We start from the raw sequence: 20,352 nt of genomic DNA on the forward strand, positions 1-20,352 counted from the left end.
AAAATTTCTACATATTGCACCTTTAATATTGTGATACTTGGATGATATCCTGACTACATTTTTAACAGGTAGCTAATTAGTAACTGAATTGAAATAAAGTGGTGTAGCAATGATGCATTTTTGTAGGCTAACCCAGAAATTAGCATGGCTGTGGTTCCCTCGACAATAAATTGATGGGGTTTTTTAATTGGATTCTTACGGAAGCCCTAAAGGGCCATGCATTCATACATTTTATTTCCTCCGGTTTCCCGTGATAACGAGTTAATTTCATTTGTTTTCTCGAGATCTCGAGTTATTATCTTGAAATAACAACTGCCGTTTTCTCGAGATAACGGGATAATTTTCTCAAGATCTCGAGATAACGAAACTTTGTTTTCCCGAGATAACGATATAATTAATTCAAGATCTCGAGATAATGACTGTAATATGATAGGCCTGAGATTATGGAGACGCCCGGGACCTCGTAGCTGGTCAGCTATGTAGTTAACGACGACATCAGGCTCACTTAGATTGCACCACCGATATAGCTGAAGCCTTGCTAACCATCTTTTTAGATTACGCACTCTAATGTGTATATTATCTGTAATAGCAAGGCAGAATGCTATTTCAGCCTGTAGTCAGGCCTTGATTGAAAAGATATGTGACTCGGTGATCGATATGCTCCTGCTCCTCTGACATTGCTACACTGAATGATGTTTCCTGCAATGATTTAATATACTACACTATCGTTTTGTTTTCTCAAGATCTCAAATTAATTATATCGTTATCTCGGGAAAACAAAGTTTCGTTATCTCGAGATCTCGAGAAAATGATCTCGTTATCTCGGGAAAACGGCAGTTGTTATTTCGAGATAATAACTCAAGATCTCAAGAAAACAAATGAAATTAACTCGTTATAACGGGAAAACAGAGGAAATAAAATATATGAATGCATGGCCCTTTAGGGCTTCCGCAGATTTTGGATTATTGTAAGTTCATGATACTTACATGTTTTGTCTATTGTAGATAGATAGATAGATAGATAGATAGATAGATAGATAGATAGATAGATAGATAGATAGATAGATAGAAATAAGGAGCACAATTGCAAACATATAATGAAAGAGTATAAAAAAGAAAATGTAAACAAGAATTAACAGAATAAGGATAAAAAAATCACACACACTAATGAAGTGATAGTGTGATTACCAGAACTATTAACTGTCGTGCTACATGAGGTGTAAAGTATGCCTGGTTTTGCAGAAATGCAGTTTGCCAACATGTATTCTGGTGATCAGGCTTGTCCACTAACACAGGTTGATCTTCATGTGTCCATGTGTAAGTGAAGGAGGCGTGGTGGCCCCGCCCCCTGGAGCCGACCAGCCAATAGGAGGCCTCCGTGGATTATCCTGCTGTTATAAAGCATGCAGCAGCTGACAGGGAGTGAACACTGAAACTAAAACACAAGTGAGCTGTCAGAGAAACTGTGAGGAGAGGAGAACCTGATCCAACAAGTGCTCAGCAGAGAGGGAAGAAGCAGAAAGAAGCAGAAAGAAGAAGAAGAGGAAGAAGAAGAAGAGGAAGAAGAAGAAAAAGAAGAAAGAAGTGATGGATCACTCCAAACAGACACAGTACAGCTCCAACGAGAAGAAGGACGCCGGGGCCAGCAGCTCCGTGCTGAACGGACACTTTGACGGGATGGTGAAGCGGCCAGCCGGCGGCACCGGGCGCGCCGCCGCCTCCCAGCCTCCGGGCGCGGAGTCCAGCTCGCACCGGCCGGCCGCCTCGGTGATGGAGAGCTGGAGGGAGGAGCGCACCAGGAGCGTGGAGGACAACGAGATGAGCCTGCCGTCCCTGGCCGCCGCGTACACCACCATCCTGCGGGGGCTTGGGGAGGACCCGCAGCGACAGGGGCTCCTCAAAACTCCCTGGAGAGCCGCCACCGCCATGCAGTTCTTCACCAAGGGCTACCAGGAGAAGATCATCGGTGAGTTTTTGTAAATCCACAAAGCCGCTCAGAGGCGGCGGGGATTTGTCAACAGGTGGCAGCTCTGTGTGGCAGAGGAGAGGAAACAAAACTCACCACAGGCTGATGTTAATGTGCAGGAAAGAGCTGATGTGAAAGTTTTTAACTGGTGGACTGTAACTGAGTACTTTTACTCAAGTATTTCACTGCATTTCAGAGGGAAATACTGCACTTTCTACTCCTCTACAGTCATTTGACAGCTGCAGTTACTTTTTAATACTGTATTCATTAAATCACCCAATACTAACAATTATCAGGAAAACGTACCAATGCAGACTGTTATATAGCCTTTACATCAGTAGATGATTATTACTCATACATTAAAGTAAAAGTAGGATTTTCATTATGTATTAATATGCTGATAATTTTCTCCATTAAGAAATAGTTTTTTTTGTTTCGTAAATATCCTGCAAATAGTGAGAAGTCTCCCAGAACCCATAGTGACAATGCTTTAGTCCAAACCTCAATATGATTAAAAACACTATGCAATAATTGGAAGAAATGAGCAAATCTTTACATTTGTAAAGCTGGAACCATTTAATGTGTGTGTGTTTTTTACATGAGTAATAACTTAATTATTAAAGTGGTTGCCAATTTATTTTCAGTCGATCAACTCAATGAATAATCAACAGATGTTTCCAGCTCTACTTGTGTAAACTGTTGTGTGTAACAAATTACATTTTATGTTTTGTATGTAAAAATCATGTAACTAGTAACTAAAGCTGTCAGGTGAGTGTTGAAAGTCGCATTAAAAGAGAAGCCTCAAGGAAAATACAAGTACCTCAGATTTGTAGGCTACTTAAGCACAATACTTGAGTAAATGTACTTAGTTTACATTCCACCGCTGGTTTGCACAATAACATTTTACATAACAGTAAAATATTATGTATTTGTATTTGGTGAAATCAGCTCCACCAGCTACAACATGGAAATGCTGCTTTCACAGCTATCAAACAGTAATGACTTGACTTTTTCTATAATATTATTCATATTCAGACACAAAGCATCCTGTCTTCTGTGGCTTCAATTATTGTAGTTGTCGTATGTAGAGCTGAGACGATAAATCGATAAGTGAATCAGCAGAAGCTACTTTTTTGATAATCGAGTCATCATGAAGTCATAAATGCTGAACAGCTTGTCCGGTGTGAAGATTTGCTGCTTTTCTCTGTTTTATAGGATATTAAAGTGAAGATTTTTGGACCTTCGGTCGGAGAAAACAAGACATTTAAAGACGTCACCTTCTGTTATTTTATTGGCTAACATAATAGAATAAAATATTCAATCAGAAAAATAATCAACGGATGAATAAATAATGAAAACAATCATTAGGTGCTGGCTTAGTCAAGGATTTACAACTTTTTAAAGTTATATTTGGGTTTTCGACAAAACAAGTCATTGAAGACATAAAAGCTATAAACTTCCTCGAAACATTCGAGGAAATGTTCTCCAGATGAATCCATATAAAGAAATCATCATTAGTTCAAATCAATTCAAATCGTTTTTTAATTTATATAGCCCAAAATCACAATCACATTGACACAATGGACTTTACAATCCGTACAGTGAACGACATCCTCTGTCCTTAGACCCTCGATTCAACTGAGGAAAAACTTGCCACAGAGGAGGGATCCCTCTCCCAGGACGGACAGACATGCAACAGATGTCGCATGTACAGAACAGAACAACAAAATCACAGTCTACAAGTTGCATTGACAGAATATCTGATACAAATTATAATATATGTAAAGTATGTGGATCCAGGAGACGACTGAGCAGGACGAGGCATCGCCAAGTGGTGTTCGATCCACACGACCTCCTCTCCACCGTGGTGACAGAGGAGAGCAATGATATGCCAATGATGCATTAATTGCAGCCATCGCCTTGTGCATCATTTATACACATTTCTGCTCGACACAGTTCAGACAGATGGAAACTTTGGGATCCTGATTTGATTTAAAGTTGAAGTTTTGTGTGAATGAGCTGTTTATAACAACGCAACTGTTAAAAGATGCAGCAGAAGCGAAGAAGTGAACAGTTTGTCTTGAGCGCCTGCCCCCGCAGTTAACGCAGCTCTCTGATTGGTCAAACAACTCTGCCAAAAATCGTCTTTTCAAGCTTTTCGACCATTTCTAACTGGGCTCGTTGCAGTCAAAGGTAAAAATAAAAATGTTTTAAAAGTGAGAATCGCTGAAATTAAAATGAGTGATTTGCCTGAACTCAGCTGACAAAAAACAACTCTTCAAAGCTGCAGATCTGTGGGAATTTACTACAATATTTGTTGAAGTTTGATGCAGCCAAACTGGCCTGGCCTGCTGCTCCAGGGCCACTTCCAGAGAGGGTTTGCTGAGTCACGTTCACGTTGGGGTAGAAGCACCCGGAGAGGGGTTGATATGCAGTGTCAGGTCCACATTGGTCGGCTTCTTCATGCCCCAGCTTGTTGGAGTGGCTGGAAACGGGGATCTGCCCCCCTCAACTCCTCCAGAAACTCCATCTGGAGGCAGTTTGTCTGTTTGTGGGGGTGGTTGTGTGTTAAGACGCTGTAATGGTAAAGAAAGGAATGCAGAGAAATATGTGAAGGCTCATAGTGAGAAGAGGTGATGGTGATTCATGTTGTTTGATCCTGAGAACAACACAAGAATCCCACCTTCTTCTTACCTCTGATCAGTAAAGGTGGTGAAGATGATGATGATATACAGTACGTACGTGTGTGTTGTTCTTCAGGCTGTGCACTGTCCGCCTGCTGATTGGCTGTTACAGGAGACTCCCCTTTGACTTGTTGGAAAGCAGAGAACACAAAAAACACATGTAGTCCTCAGAGAGCCTGATGTTTGTTGGAGAGTTGTGGCATTTTTAGTGAGTGTCGCACTGTTTGATCATTGTGCTCACGTGTGTGTGTGTGTGGGGGGGGGGGTCATGGGTTCAGATTGCATCACAGCATGAGCCCAAAATCCTCTTGTCGTCAAGCACATGACCAATAAAACTGAATGAGTAAAAGTTATGCAGCGATTAAGCAGGAATTCTGAGCCTGTGATATTAAAGGGGCCCCATCACAGAGTCAAATGTTCTCTGTTTAGTGAGGACGTACTTTTAATAGATATATCTTGTGTAAAATACATGAATAAAACAAGTGTAACACCACCCTCTCTTCTACAAACAATGACACAGGCCCAACAATCCGAACGCAAAACTGAATCCCCGAAAAATGCACATGAATCTCACCCAACGCGTCCCCCTCCAGCTCCAGCAACAACACGCACCCGAGGACAACATTATTTAATATTTCAATGCTAGTGTTTCGTATAGGTATGTATATACTGTACGTGTAGCTATATTTCACACATCCTTAAGTATACAGCCCCCGTATTTTACTGTACACTTTGAAAACGTGAGTAACTGATGAAAAAAATCTTTGAATTTTGAATCTTTACTGTCAAGAAAACAAAAGATAGAATGTAGTTTAACTTAAAATTGACATAGATTATTAATTGATATAAAGCTGCAACGTTGATTAGTAGATAGAAAAATGAAAAAACAAATCTTATATGATTTGTGTTTTAGACTGTAGATAAAATTGACTCAACATGAGCAAAATCAATGCTAATGTAAAGGCGAGACTTCTCGGCCAGAATTTAGCCCGCTGGCCGCACATTGGGCAGCCCTGTAAGCGAACGGATTATCTAAACCACTTTATCGGGAGGTAAAACTGAAAGTAAGAGCACCTGAAATGTTGTAATAATCCCTCATTTGACAAAAACACGGTGTTTGTACACAACTGCAGTGCATTATGTTTACAACAGGTCATAATGTTACTGTTCACGCCCCTTTTTTAATACAGATACATTTGTTTAACCTGGAAATTAGTTTAAAGCCCGTCTGATTGTCTTGCTGCTTGTGTTTCCCATCCTGTCCGTCTCTCAACAGTTTACTCAGTATGTACACTAATGGTGCCAAAACCAAACAAAAACACAGTGTTGTCCTTTAAGATTTTTACAGTTTCCTCAGTTCAAGCACAGAACAGTCCTGCATTTAGATTACACTTTGTAACCCGAACCCTAACAACTACGCTAATTCACCGCTAGCACAACACCCAACACCTGCGGTGAATGACTGACATCTGATCAACAGCTGATTCTGTGGTTGCCTAGCAACCAAAAGGCAGCACAGAACGTCAGGGAGTCTTCAGATTCGGTCAATAAACGTCTTTTTGAATAAACAGAAAACACAATTTCCTGAGACTCAGCACATCTGAAAACATCACGAACGTTAGATATTATGGGATGTGAAGCCGGGAAGCAAACAGCTGGTTATAAATGTTGTTCAAACACACATTTAACGGCAAAGGATGTACAGGGATGACTCATGAATACATGCCCGGGGTCATGAGTATGTATAGAAAGTGTGTGTCTGTGTGTGCATGTGTGTGTCTGTGTGTGTGATGCTGCATCACACACACAGACACACACACACACCTGGCTGTGTGAACAATAAGCGAATAACCTTGTTTATTTATTCATCCACTTCACCGCTTCATTCAGAGCGTGTCAACATGTGGCCTCCTCACTCTGTGCGTATATGAATGAATACAACACACACACACACACACACACACACACACACACAGGAGGCAGCACTATTGAATGAAGAGCTGATGATGAGTAACACTGTCATTACCTGATAGCTGCCCCGTCTTTCTGTCACCCAGGGCGTCTGGACCGGCAGAACTGACAGTTCTCACCAGCTGCCCTTTATGTAGTTACGGTTGACTTAATGTGTTTTCCTTCAAGGTGTGTTTGTGTTTGTGTTTGTGTGTGTGTGTGTGTGTGTGTGTGAGAGAGAGAGAGAGAGAGAGAGAGAGCGTGAGAGAGAGAAAGAGAGTGATGCAACTTTCACTGTAACTGATGGTGTAAGAAGCTGTAATGAGGAGGAGGAGGTGGGTGGAGTATAATTCTGGTTTATTACAACAACTTGAATCTTACTTTTGTAGTTTTAACCATCTTTTCTGTCAGTAAAGACATCTTATACAAAACGGCTATAATTTCCATCTCAATATTAATGTATTAAATGTGAAAAACAACAGAAAATGGTCTCTCCTAGTTTTGAACCTGTAAGCAAAGTCTTGCTCTCCCTCCAACTTTGTTCTTGATTATAAAACTTTCAAACAGGATTACTAACAGGATTACTTTGTTATAGTGTCAGCCTGAAGGCAAACTGCACCCAGAACAAGTTGTTCTTGTTCGTGAATCAATAAAGCCTAATTTAGATTCAACAAATAGACTTTAAGGGAAAGTAGGTCCGTGGATCATCCTCGGTAACCGAGTCATGATTTCTGGAAAGAGTGAAAACTGTTAAGTCTTTCAAATGTAGTTTTTGGCACTTTGAGCACTACAAGATGAGTGTCATCTTGTTCTGTTATAATCAAGCAAAAGCAGACATTTCTACGGCCGATATCACTGTAGCCCCACAGCAGGGTTGACGTATGTGGTTTTTGGTGAAATGTCTCGACAGCTATTGGATGGATCACCATGTGCAGTGGTGGGATGTAACTGAGTACATTTTCTCAAGTTCAATACTATGTAAAGTATAATTTTAAGGTACTTGTACTTTGCTTGAGTCATTCCACATTATGTTATATTGTACTTCTTACTCCGCTACATTTATGTGACAGCTTCAGTGTCACGATTTAAACAAAAAGGGGACCCAAACACAAGACACACAGTCAGGTAGGTAACTAAACAAAAAGCAAGCTTTAATAAAGAAAGCTGAAGTCCAAAATCCATGAAATAAAAAATACAAATGTCTGTCATTCTGTCAAATCAGCTGTTAAATGTTTGTGCTCTCGGGGCTTTGTTTTTATTTGACACCCAGTGACGTATGTGACGTATCCTCCACTGCGCAGAGGATTGTGAGTCAGAATAGCCAGAAAAGTATGCTGGCTTCCATACTGCAAAATGCGTTCGTATGCAGTTGGACATCCTGGTATTTTTGGCCTACTGCATTTCAAAGAATTCTTATTGGGACATACTAAATCTTTTTCTGGCATACTAAATAGTATGCTAGTCCCAATATTGAAACACAGGGAAGGACATCAATTCACAAGGGGTGATAAACTTGATAGAACACAGGTGAGGAGCATAAAGGATGGGAAACCAGACAAAGGGAGGAAGGAGAAAGTGAGAGATGACACATGAGGATATAACTTCAAAATAAAACAGGAAATAACAGAACCACAAACTTAAACCATGGCATTTAGTTACTAGTGACTTTACTGATTCTGACTATTAATAAAAAATATAATCAACTAATAAATTATGATGTATTTTTATGGACAAAGTAGATAAATTAGCTTCATCAGCTGCAATATAAGTGCTCAGTGAGCAATCCAGTAATAATATCTATATCATTCTGAAACGGGCCATTCTGCATAATGGGTATTTTTACTTTTAAGTAAATTTGATGCACACACTTTTGTACTTTTATTTTTTATACTGTGGTAATTACTTTTACTTTTTCCACCACTGACGATGAAATGTGGCTCAGAAATGTGTTCCCCTCAGTGTAAACTCTAATAACTCAAAACTTAAATTTGTCCAATACTTTTCTCTTTGACTAAAGCCTGCAAAACGAATGACATTCCCATAAGTCTAACTTATACTTTGTTAGCATGCCTACATGCTGAACTATGATGGTAAGAATAGTCAAAATGATACCAGCATGTTAGCCCTGTCACTGTGAGCATGTCGGCATGCTGACATTAGCATCGCGGTCACGATTTGATAACTTATAGGCTAACTGCGTTTAAAGAAACCAGACTAAATGAGCATTAATCACAGGTGTTAAGCATGTCAAATGTTAAAATGTGATGCCGGTGTGAACCAGAAACAGCAGCTATCAGAACAATCAGTGGAGAGATTTATCACAGTAACTGACCTGAAATGAATACTGATGAATCTCAGCCTGGTCTAAGTCAAAAATCAAATCAGACAGTCATACAAAAGCTAACAGACTCATGGTTTCTTGTTCAGAGGAGATGCGAACTGTCCCAGGGCAGAATATCTCATCTGCAGTGAAAAAGCTGTCAAAAGTCCCAAATAAGATCGAGAGACAAAGCGCCAACGTTTATGTGGTGGTTGGGAAGATGTCTTCAAACTGCGTCATAATAAGACAAACAAAAATGGTAAAAAAAACAAACATATTTTCAGAGCGTCTGAATGTGTTGATCTTCTACCTGTTACCCTGTTTACAATAAGCAGCAGAGACTGAAGCAAAAAGTGAGTCTGCTGTCTGTTGTTACGTTGACCTCACCCCCTCCTCGTCCCCTCTCCCTCTAACAGATAGCCAGTCAGGAAATTAAAAACTGCCACAGTGAGAGCGAGAGGCGTCTGCGTCGTCACAAACAGATAAAGCGCTTTATTGAACCCAAGGCAACTGAAAAATGCAATAAAGCAACAACAGGAAGGAGTGTATGGAAGCAGGGCTATAATTAGACAGTGATGTTTGCTGGGGGAGAAACACCAAAGTCGATGATAAAGAGAGGCGGCTGAACGGTGGAGGTGAACAGGGCGTCCCCGGTGGTTTCCATCTGTCTGTCTTCGAGGGGACGGAAAGTGATGAACAATGTTTTTTATACAGAGCTTAACGCTGACAAAGGACATAAAATAAGGATAAATTGCACATAACTGGATTAAGGAGAAATACTCATTTAGTTAAATCAGAATCATTAACAGGTTTATTGCCTAAAAGTTTTGAAAAAGTGGTATTGTGGTGCATAACAGTTACAATAAAATCTGCAAAAGACAAGAAACATCAATATAAAATAGTTCTTTATAATAAAAATGTGTAAAATATATGTTTTAAATTGAAAATGATGAAATTCTCACGTTTGTCTCCGCAGACGTGCTGAACGACGCCATCTTCGACGAAGACCACGACGAGATGGTGATCGTCAAAGACATCGACATGTTCTCCATGTGTGAACATCACCTGGTGCCCATCTTCGGCAGGGTGAGAGAAACACACGCACATAAACACAAGAAATAAACACACACACACGTGCTGGGATTCAACTGTTACATGATAGCAGGAGAAACCAGAAACACGTTGCTCCAGTCAGGAATGAGGGAATTTTGAGAGAAATGAAATCAGTTGGAGTAAATACAAAGAGATGAGAAGAACATTTATTCCTTCACGGACAAATGAGTTCACTTGAACATGATGATATAATTGGTAGAAGAGGCTGGGTACCAATTCTTATGTAGGTGACCTGTGTTTGACTTGTTAATAGTCATCAGATATTTGTACAAGCAATGTTGGAGTAACAATATTGATTGAAACAACCCAGTGAGCACCAACTATGATTTCAATGTTGATTTACAGTTGAAAAGTGGGTGATTGACTCTAAACTAGGGGTCGACCGATATGGCTTTTTCTGAAAACTGATATTTGGGACTGATATTCGTTTGTGGTAAAAATGAAACACTTTGTGTCAAAATTTCAAACAACCGGTAATGGAATGAACCTAAGTACAATTTACTCAAGTACTGGAAATGCTGATAATTGGCCAGGGCCAATGATCGCTCTACCCCTAGTCTAAACACAAATTTGTGTCATCATTTGAATAATTAATTCAGTTGTAGGTTGAAAGAGAGACAATATTGATTAGTATGAAGGTTTTATCCATATTGGTATTGCACTGGTACTGTAGGTGAAATGTGGTCTACACGTCTCTACGTATTTTCAACACATTGAATGTTATTTTATAAAATGTATGTGAGCTATAAAGACTGTAAGCTGCCAATACAAAGTTAGAGTACATGTTTATGATTAAAAAGGTTGTTCAAATAAATTGTTCATCGAGCCACACTCGAGAGGGGAACATACTGCAAACTAGAATTGCGCTCAGTAGAGCATATCCCTCCGGCAAGGCCCAGCAGTCCCCTTTAATTCAATCAAGCCTAATCCAATATCAACTAAACCTTTAAATCAGCTCGATCTGGATTGTATCAAATTGTACTAGCCACCTAAAAACGCCTGATTTCTTTTATTAAGATCCATGAATTGCTCCCTGAGAAATTAAGGAAAGTGTCAAAAAACGCCCAGTCTTGCAAATGTTAAAGAAAGTGAGAAAAAATACCTGGATCTGCACCAAAAGTGTACCAAAGTCCTCGTTCCAAATTTTGTGGAAATCCATGAAGTAGTTTTTGTTTAATCCTGCTGACAAACCAACAAACCAATGGACACTGCTCTGCTTTCTCTTAAAATCATTAAGAGGGATGCTTTTTATTTTTAATCCGTCTCCTTATAGGATGCTGCAAATATTCATAATTCTGTGCAAAAACCTCGTACAAACATGGAAACAGATGTGTATCTTGAAAACCCAGTCTCTCTGTGACGTTTATCTGGAGGCCGCGGGTCTGAACAACAGAGACAGACAACATGAGAAACAATAAGATTAGCTGAGATCTGTTTATCCTGCCTTTGTTTTCTGTTTCTTTAGCCTCCTCTCTGCTCCTTTGACATCACTGCTCTCCACTAAAACACAATTGGCTTCTTCCCTCTTTCTCATTTTTCTTCCTCTGCTTCCCTTATCCCTCCATCTTTGCCTGCAGGTGCATGTCGTTTAAGACAATAGAGGCTGGCAGCTGATCCTTTTCCACTGGTGTAAATGGGCTCTGATGACAGCAGTGAATCACACAAACACTTAGCACACCTCCTGTGTTAGTGTGTGTGTGTGTGTGTGTGTGTGTGTGTGTGTGTGGTGTCCATCAGGTGGCTGTTTATGTCCCTAAACCTCCTCCCTCCCCTCGTCATCGTCAGCAGCGTCGCCTCTTATCCAGCCTCTCTCATCTGTCCCTCTGTCTGTCTGTGTCTCAGTGAGTCACCACACAGACAGAGGCCTCCTCCTCCTCCACCTCCTCTATTGTTGGTTGGATGGCGTGCAGGTAGCCACTGACTGTTTGATAAACTGTTTCAGTGTCTGGCCCACAAGAGCTATTTATCAAAAATGTTATTTACTTGGAGATCAGCAGGGCCGCTCTCATATTAACAGTTAAGGAGAACAAACAACTGCCATTTGGTCTCATTTTCAATCTTGAAAGCGCACCTCTAGTCACTTTCTCTTCCTGTCAACGCTCCTCCTCAAATAGAGAATGGGGCCGTGGTTAATAGTCATACGTAGCTTCACCATCGCAACCAGACTGCCGTTCTGGCAAGATCAACATCACTTGCATGGATTAGCAATTTCTTCTTGGGTATTGAGGAGCTGCAGAGTCAAACTGTAACCTGTACTGTACATTTCTTCTCTGCTAAACCCTCCTGTGCAGTAGAGTTTCCCCTGCTGGCCCCGCCAGCGAGCCCCTGCTCGGCCCACAGACTTTACATTGTGATAACGTCAAAGATTTTTAAATCTCTTTTCTCAGCTCATTGAAAGTTTTACAAATATAAAACCTCCATGGATCAAAAATGCATAACAGAAAGAGTCATAATCGTCTTCAGTTGCACTTCCTGGTTTCCTGTCAACAGTTTTTTAATAATCGCGGTATATGGGGAAATTTTTCGCTGCAATACCGCGACTTGTCATGCCAGTTTGGAAGCAAAGCTGAGCGGCACCCTCCGGGGTCTGCTCTGACTACAATTAACAACAAATTAATAACAAATATCCAACTTCAATACAATACCTCAAAAATGTCAGTATTCCAGACCATGGGGGGAAATTGTTGCAACATTGAAGACATAAAACTTTAGATTTTTATTAAAAGATAAAAATAAGATAAATAATAAGAAAAAAATCGACAAAACTAGTGCATGATACTCGCTGTCTTCTGCTGGAAAATTCCCCAAAATGACAGAAAAGAAACAAGCTTTCTGCTTTATTATTGTTCCCCCTCACAGGTCAAACAGCATAACTCTTCTGTCATCTTGTGTACAGTTGATGTTCAAAGTTTAAAACATGGAATCTGGCGTTGTTGGCAGGAAAAGGTGAAACACATTCAGACACGCTCATCTTCATGTCGGCTGTCGACTGTCATCCATTTTAACTCACTACACAGGATGAAATGATGAATTGTTGTTCCTGACGCCCTACATCTGTTGGGTTGGACTATTATTGGGCTGGTGTTGTGTAGTCTGAAACTGGCGTTAAGTGTTAACTGAAGGGCTTTGACGACACTAGTGTCTGACACTGTCTTCTGTCGGGAAAAGCCTAAAAAAAGAAAGAAATGATTGCAAACTTTCCTCTTCTTCCACCTTGCAGCACCAATAGCATCCTTCTTCTGTCTCTTCACCATGTTGACCGTTGAAGAGCGCTCTGTGCTCCTATTGGTCAATGTTTAGAACATGTCGTGGAATTTGGCGTTTTCTGTCAGGACATCGACTGTCGTCCACTATGACACAATACACAGGATACAATGATCAACTGTTCCAACCTCCCTATATCTGTTGGGTGTATAGTGACTATCGGGATGATATCGTTAAGTCTGAACCAGCATTAAGTGTAAACTGAAGGACTACGAGTTAGAAAGGCAAGGATTAGTCATGTTGTCTCTAGCTTGAGCCCTTCTGTAGACTTTTGTTTTGTTTTGTCCCCAGCCTCCTTCCCCTTATTTATTGCCCCATGTTAATATACAAAAAAGTAATCCTATAATAGGTTTATATAAAACAGAAAGGCAGTTTAATAAAATAGTGATAAGTGTAATGGTGGACTTTTCTGTTACATCCACTAGTTTGGACCAGAGGGACATTTTGTCAGCAGTGGAAACAAATTGCCCCTTGGGGATTATAAAGATACCTTGAATTTATGAATGTTAGATGTAAATAAAATGATGCAGAAAATCCCCAAATATTTTCATTTGATTGAATGATGTAGGCGTGAGAAACATAGGTTGGACTATCACTTGATGGATCCAAGTCCGAGATATGTATTTTTTGCTCTGTTTTGATCTCCACAACCTCCTGAAAAACATATCCGTCTGTTTAGCTGCTAAATGTTTCACTTTCTTCACTTACAGCGCTAATTTTGTTTCCTCTCATTCTTCGTGTGATGTTTTTATTTTCACCTCGGCCAGTCGTCACACACAGCATGTGCCAGTAAATACAAATAACGTGAGCGGACGAGTGAAAAAGCCGCCGTCACAGTCAGAGTGTTTGATGTCGATATGTCAGGCTGCTGCGGCACAGAGGGAGGGACGGGAAGGAAAAAAGTGGGGAAAGAGATCTTTGCACGCTTGTTGCCGCTGCCCTTTCTCTCGTCTTGTCAACAAATTGCGTTTGACATTTGAGTGGAGCGCATGTGTGTGTCTGTGTGTCTGTGTGTGTGTGTGTGTGTGTGTGTGTAAGAGAATTAGAGCCTCCAGACATCCACAGCAGTGATTCTCCAGCTGATGACTCCATTTCTTCCTCCTCTTGTCTGTTGTTCATCCACCTGCTCTGCCCTCGTCTTTTATTCTCGTCCTCTTGTATTCTGCCGTATGTGTCCGCCTGATGGTTACCTTAAAACTAATTCTGGTAAACTCACAGTCACTGTACCTCAGCAATTATCTTACACTACTAGAGCTTATAACTTAAAGTACGTTTTCAGGAACACATCTGCATCTGTTTTGTTGAAATGTTTTTGTTGCTGTTTTCGATAATAAGACATATTTTTGTTTTGTTGCTACGCACAAAAAGCTCTTAGAGAACAGCCACATGTTATCAGTTTTTATGAGTAAGCCAGTTGCTCATTAATAATTCAGGTTACAGGAATAAATATTCATATATTTTGTACAAGTTTTGTGCTCTTTTGGAGTGTTTATTTTGGCGTTTTGTGCTTTTTAAATCAACTCAGGAAAGGCATCCGGGATAACTGAAGACAAAGAATGTGTGGATTTATGTAGATTTTAGGGTTTCATGATTTGGTCAAAAAATCATATTGCGATTGTTTTGACAGATATTACAATTGTGATGTGAGTGCTCCCTGGCCATTTATCTACCCTGGCTGTAATAAAAGAAGCATATTGGTCTAACATTGTTATGTTTTTATGTTTGGTCCTGATTTGAAATATTTGAAACATTTGATGTTGAATTTTTAACTTTGTGCAGGTTCACATCGGCTACCTCCCCAACAAGAGAGTTCTGGGTCTCAGCAAGCTTGCCAGGTAAGTGAATTCACTCTGTGTGTGTCGGTGTGTGTGTGTGTGTGTCTTCCCAGTATTTAATTGGCCATCTTACTGTAGATGTGTGCGTGTGTGTGTGAGAGAGAGAGCTAGTGTGTATTTAAGCTGATTATTAAAAGGTGTGTGTGTGTTTGTTTGTGTGCGAGTGAAGAATCTGATCCTACTGACCCCAATACCTTCAGGCTTATCTAACACCTAACACCCCACACTAACACAGTGGACGTACACACTCACATTGTGATGAGAAACAGCTGAAACATTCACATTTTTAAGACACAAATTAAGCATTTGGATTGGTGTTAAGTGTAGCCTGTTGTAGTTTCTGCTACACACTGGGTGGCGCTAATTAGAAACCTATAAAACTTGAAGAACTGGGAGAAAGCAAAGAAATACTTTCATGGGAAACTGTAGTTTCACACAACTTGGGTCTTATTTTGGTAGTTTTTTGGCTAAGATCTGGAGATTTGGCAGCTGTCAGATGGACCAAAAAAAATTCTCTATGTAATAATAAAAATAATAATGACTTTATTTATGCAATACGAGTTAGGAATGAGACTCAAAAATCATCTTTTTTTTTTACAGATAGCACCTTTAAAATGAGAAACAGAGCTCGCCAGCCTGATCTCCTCCAGCAGCTCATTCCAAAGTCGATCAGTGTAGATCAATTCAGATGTCCTTCACGTATCTGAGATTATTTTTTATGACAAGATTTTGCAGACAAGCAACCCATTAGGACAATTCCAGCATCATAAGTAATGGAAGAACAGGACAATTAATGTAGCAGAGTTATTTTTTAGAAAGGACCCTTCTTTTCACAGTATTATTAACATGGAAGACATTTTTGAGTACAACATTCACGAGCAGCTTCCACTTCCTACGTTATCGTCTTTGAAGCAGATTTAGCTGTTTTTCTGGAGCTTTCCTTCCCTTTATGTACGTACAGTGTGTGCTGCCTCTCCTCATGCTGCCCGTTTGGTCTTGTGACATTTTCTTGGAGGTGAATGAGGTCAAATTTGTCCAAAGTGGTTCTGCTCACAGAGAAGAGCAACAGGTCGCAGGTGAAGACCGTGTCGTTTCTGTGGATCTGATAGTTTTCCTTCTGTTCTGTCATCAGACCAGGAAACAGCTTAAAAATGACCGTTGTTAATATTTATTTTGGTGCCTCGAAATGGGTTTAATGTGTTGCACTAAGGATGCATTACCAAGTCTCTCTTTTCTCTCACTCAGGATTGTTGAAATCTACAGCCGCCGACTACAAGGTACCTCTTAAGAGTCTGCTGTCACACAAACACTTGTGACAATGATGTTTCTGTTCAGAGTTCAGTGTTTTCATTCTGTCAGCGTCAGTGTTGTTTGTTCTGTCTAACCTGCTTCATGTTTGTCCGTCTGTCCACAGTTCAGGAGAGGTTGACCAAACAAATTGCCGTGGCGATCACTGAGGCCCTGCAGCCCACCGGGGTCGGCGTAGTCATCGAAGCGACGTACGTTCATATCTGTTTTCACACATCTTTCCTTTTACTGTCCTCCACCTCCTTTCCTTTACTTCAGTTTGAATTACTTCTTCTGATTTTGTTTCCTTCACGTCCCCTCTCTTCTCATTTTGTCTAGCCTCTCCTTGTTTCCTTTCCTTTGCCTCTCTCACTGTCCTTTTATTATTCTCACGTCTTTACCGTCCCTTCACGTCCTCGCCTTCCGTTGTTTAACCTCCCTCTCCTCCTCTCCGCAGTCACATGTGTATGGTGATGCGAGGCGTTCAGAAGATGAACAGTAAAACTGTCACCAGCACCATGTTGGGAGTTTTCAGGGAAGATCCAAAAACCCGCGACGAGTTTCTGACACTGATCAGGAGCTGAGGAGGATAAAAATCGTCCTCCTCCTCCTCCTCCTCCTGTTGCCTGAGGTTACCTCCACCTGTGTGTGTGTGTGTGTGTGTGTGTGTGTGTATGAGTGTGTGTGTTTTCATCTCACCAAAGGCAGTGACAGAGTGTTTACTGTGTTTTCAGTCCGACTCTTTCAATTCATCAGATAAGGGGAAGTGTTACCACGACGACATGTTGTTTACTCTGACAGGACAGACTTTAACCATGTTTGTCCACGTCTGATCTTTGTGCTCATTAATGAAATATAGGTGATTGGCCTCGAAATATGACAGTTTAACAGAGATAGCCTACCATGGAACAAAAGAAGCAGAGTTTAAAGACCTTTTTAAATCGAAAGTGGCACAAATAATTAACACAAAAATGAAGATTTGTGATTTTTAAAACTGAAGACTAGCATCATATTTACAGTGAGATTTTTTTTTTCGAGCTTAATGATGTATAATAACAGCACAGAATTTCTTTCTTCAATGCTGTAAATCCTCAAAACATGGATTCTTATAAATAAATAAAAGGCGTGCAGGTCTACAAAGCATTTTAGTGCTTAAACCAGCTACCAAATCTGAGGGAAGTTAGAGGTAATCTCTTGAGGAGAAACTCAGGACTGAGATTTTATACCTCTGCTGATGAGAAGATACTGATAATGTTGAAACAGTTAGCTGCTTAACTGATTAGTTGACCGACAGAAAATGAATTATTTTAACGATACGATACGATACGATTCGATTCGATTCGATACGATACGATACGATTCGATACGATACAATTCAATACGATACGATACGATACGATACGATACGATACGATACGATACGATACGATATGATACGATACAATACGATACAATACGACATGACATGTTTTATTAATCCCCCAGGGGGGAAACTGAGTCAACTTAAAGCACATCCTAACCATTTTTACATAAACAAAACACAATTCCAACACCAAGCAACTAAAGCAAATGCAACAAAAACGCTGGATGCAGACAAATAGGCACCAGCTTATTTCATGCTAACAATACAAATGATATGCCATATAAAAGCTGAGACTCTTCAGAGTCAAGGCCAAAAAAAACAGCCGTATTCAGATGGAATGAATATCTATAGTGAAATGTAAGTTTTACTGGTTTTACTGGCCTTAACATGAGAAATCTAAATCTAATATCTCGACTAAAATCTCTCTAACTTTGCTCTGCTTCACTTTATTAGCACCAATCCTGACAGAAGGAGAGTTCAGATGCCGTGCTGTAGTTTTCCAGAGGTTTTGGGCTGCAACTGCATCATTCTAAGGGAATTTTCACTCTAAAAATGCAACAATTTGTTGTTAATTAAATATTTTATTTATGCTGTGCCCCAACTTCATTTTACTCTGAGCCTGTGAGATCTATACTGGTGCTTACAGTTTAAATAATTCATCGAGCACAAATGCCAAAACATTGCTCCACAGAAAATCCTTTTGATTTTCATCTTTTTAGACATGTTTGATCATATTTCTGTGATGGACGACACTTTAACACTCTGTCACACCTCAAAACCACAAGTTTACAAACATCCTCTTCTTTTATTCAGGACTTCAGCTGAGCTAACAGATTATTTTAAACTAGAATTCACAAAACAAAACAAGTATTAAAATATCAAACATGATGAAACATGTAGTTCAAAGTCATCAGGGGAAATATGAGCTAAATGCAGTACAAACAGTTTTCTCAGTTTTACAATATTTTTTTCAATGTCTTATTCGTATTATTATGATCCTGTGAAGGATCTGCCTGTATGTGCCAACTCATCTCTCGATTAAAACCAAAACAACAACTTCATGGTGACGTGACTCTGCAGCAGGCGGAACGCTGAGCTACAGACTCACTGCTGTCTGAATACAAACTGAAAATTTAGATTTCCACGAGAGGCGAATGAAAAGTGTGTATGATAGAGTGTGTGTGTTTAGTGACTTTGTGTTCACTCATGTAGCACATTTTTGCATTTCAATACGTATTGATGTCCTCAGACTGATTGTGGGAGGTTTTAACTTGTGCAATGTGGTGACTGGAGTCGCGTGTGTGTGCGTGAGAGTGTGTGTGTGTTGGAGGGAAGTTGAGCGCTAACAAACGGCTCTGATGTTGTTTTTTGTGGCCTTGTTGAGAAGGACGGCCTGTTCTTTGGCCCCTTCACCATCATTGTCACTTTATGTACTGTGTTCATTTCAAATACTTTTTAATCAAAGAAAATAAATCTCTATGTGACGGCGGCGACTGTGTGTTTCTTTATAGACCTGACGTGTGTGTTCACTTCATTAAAAACAGGTGAAGCTGTCATCGGTAGAACCCAGCATTCATGCAATGTCAGCAGAACAGGAAGTACGTAGACTCAAAGATAGTTAGCCTCATAATTACAACATATAAACAGCCAAAGTTAGCCATTTTTGTTTTAATACGAATTTGTAAAAATCAATGCTAATTTTTAAAGGAGATGTTTTATGCTTTTTTGTTTTTATAGGTTCTTGTGCATGTAAATGATTCTCGAAAGTTAAAAAAGGTCAAAGTCCACACCAACAGAAGCTCCTCTCTCAAATACAAAATTGATTTGAAAAGACGTAATTTACACCCTTTTTTAAAAGCTGAAATCTTCACTGTGGCTGCTGAGCTAAAAGAGTTAGCGTGCACCCACTTCAGATGGGTTGCAATATATATATATATATTACAACGTTTCTTTTTCAAATGTGAAAGCTAGTAAACAAAGCTGAGAAAAAAAGTCATGTTTAAACATTAAAATTCTGAGCTCCAAGTCTAGCTACTTGGTAGTTTATTTTTTTCAAATCTGGCCCCTCTTTAAAAGTATTTGAATAAGCTTGGTGTATATAATGTCTTTTTAAATCATTTTGGGATCTCAGGTCTTCTGGAGACTTGGATTATGCCAGACAAGCTGTATGGAGCCATTTCAGGGATGTGCGCAGACATTTTGGGGGGCAGGGGCTCAAGATGCAAAAAGCGGCACCCTGTTCATACTGTAATGCACAGCGTTCAAACACTTTATTCCTTGAAAAAAAAAACACAAGTTTGAAGTGTTTTGATGAAATTCATTCATTGTTCAGGTAACAGTCATGTTTCTGCTCTTATCACACTCCATTTATTACAGCCACGCCCTATCTGAAATTAAAAAAACATCATGATTCAGGAGTCACTTTTAGGAGACCTGTTAGAGAGGCGAGGGAACAGGCAGATGCTCCCTGAAGATGTTTTCCACCATATAAACTTCAGGTTATAGCAGACCAGTTTTGTGTACTAAACCAAAGATGTCTGTGTACGTCTGGAAGAGCCTGGCGATGTCATG

General features: G+C 40.0%; 1 protein-coding gene across 1 annotated transcript; it reads left to right on the forward strand.

Annotated features, from left to right (window-relative positions):
• The first annotated feature begins 1,423 nt into the window (after nt 1-1,423).
• On the forward strand, nt 1,424-19,270 carry gch1 (GTP cyclohydrolase 1). The gene is made up of 6 exons (XM_073463958.1): nt 1,424-1,965; nt 9,896-10,005; nt 15,076-15,131; nt 16,377-16,408; nt 16,546-16,630; nt 16,876-19,270. Exons 1-6 carry the CDS (start codon nt 1,587-1,589, stop codon nt 17,000-17,002), a joined length of 789 nt encoding a protein of 262 aa, XP_073320059.1. The 5' UTR covers nt 1,424-1,586; the 3' UTR covers nt 17,003-19,270.
• Nucleotides 19,271-20,352: the final 1,082 nt, after the last annotated feature.

This window comes from Pagrus major, chromosome 4 (genome assembly GCF_040436345.1).
Source record: "Pagrus major chromosome 4, Pma_NU_1.0".
In the NCBI taxonomy this organism is placed as follows: Eukaryota; Metazoa; Chordata; class Actinopteri; order Spariformes; family Sparidae; genus Pagrus; species Pagrus major.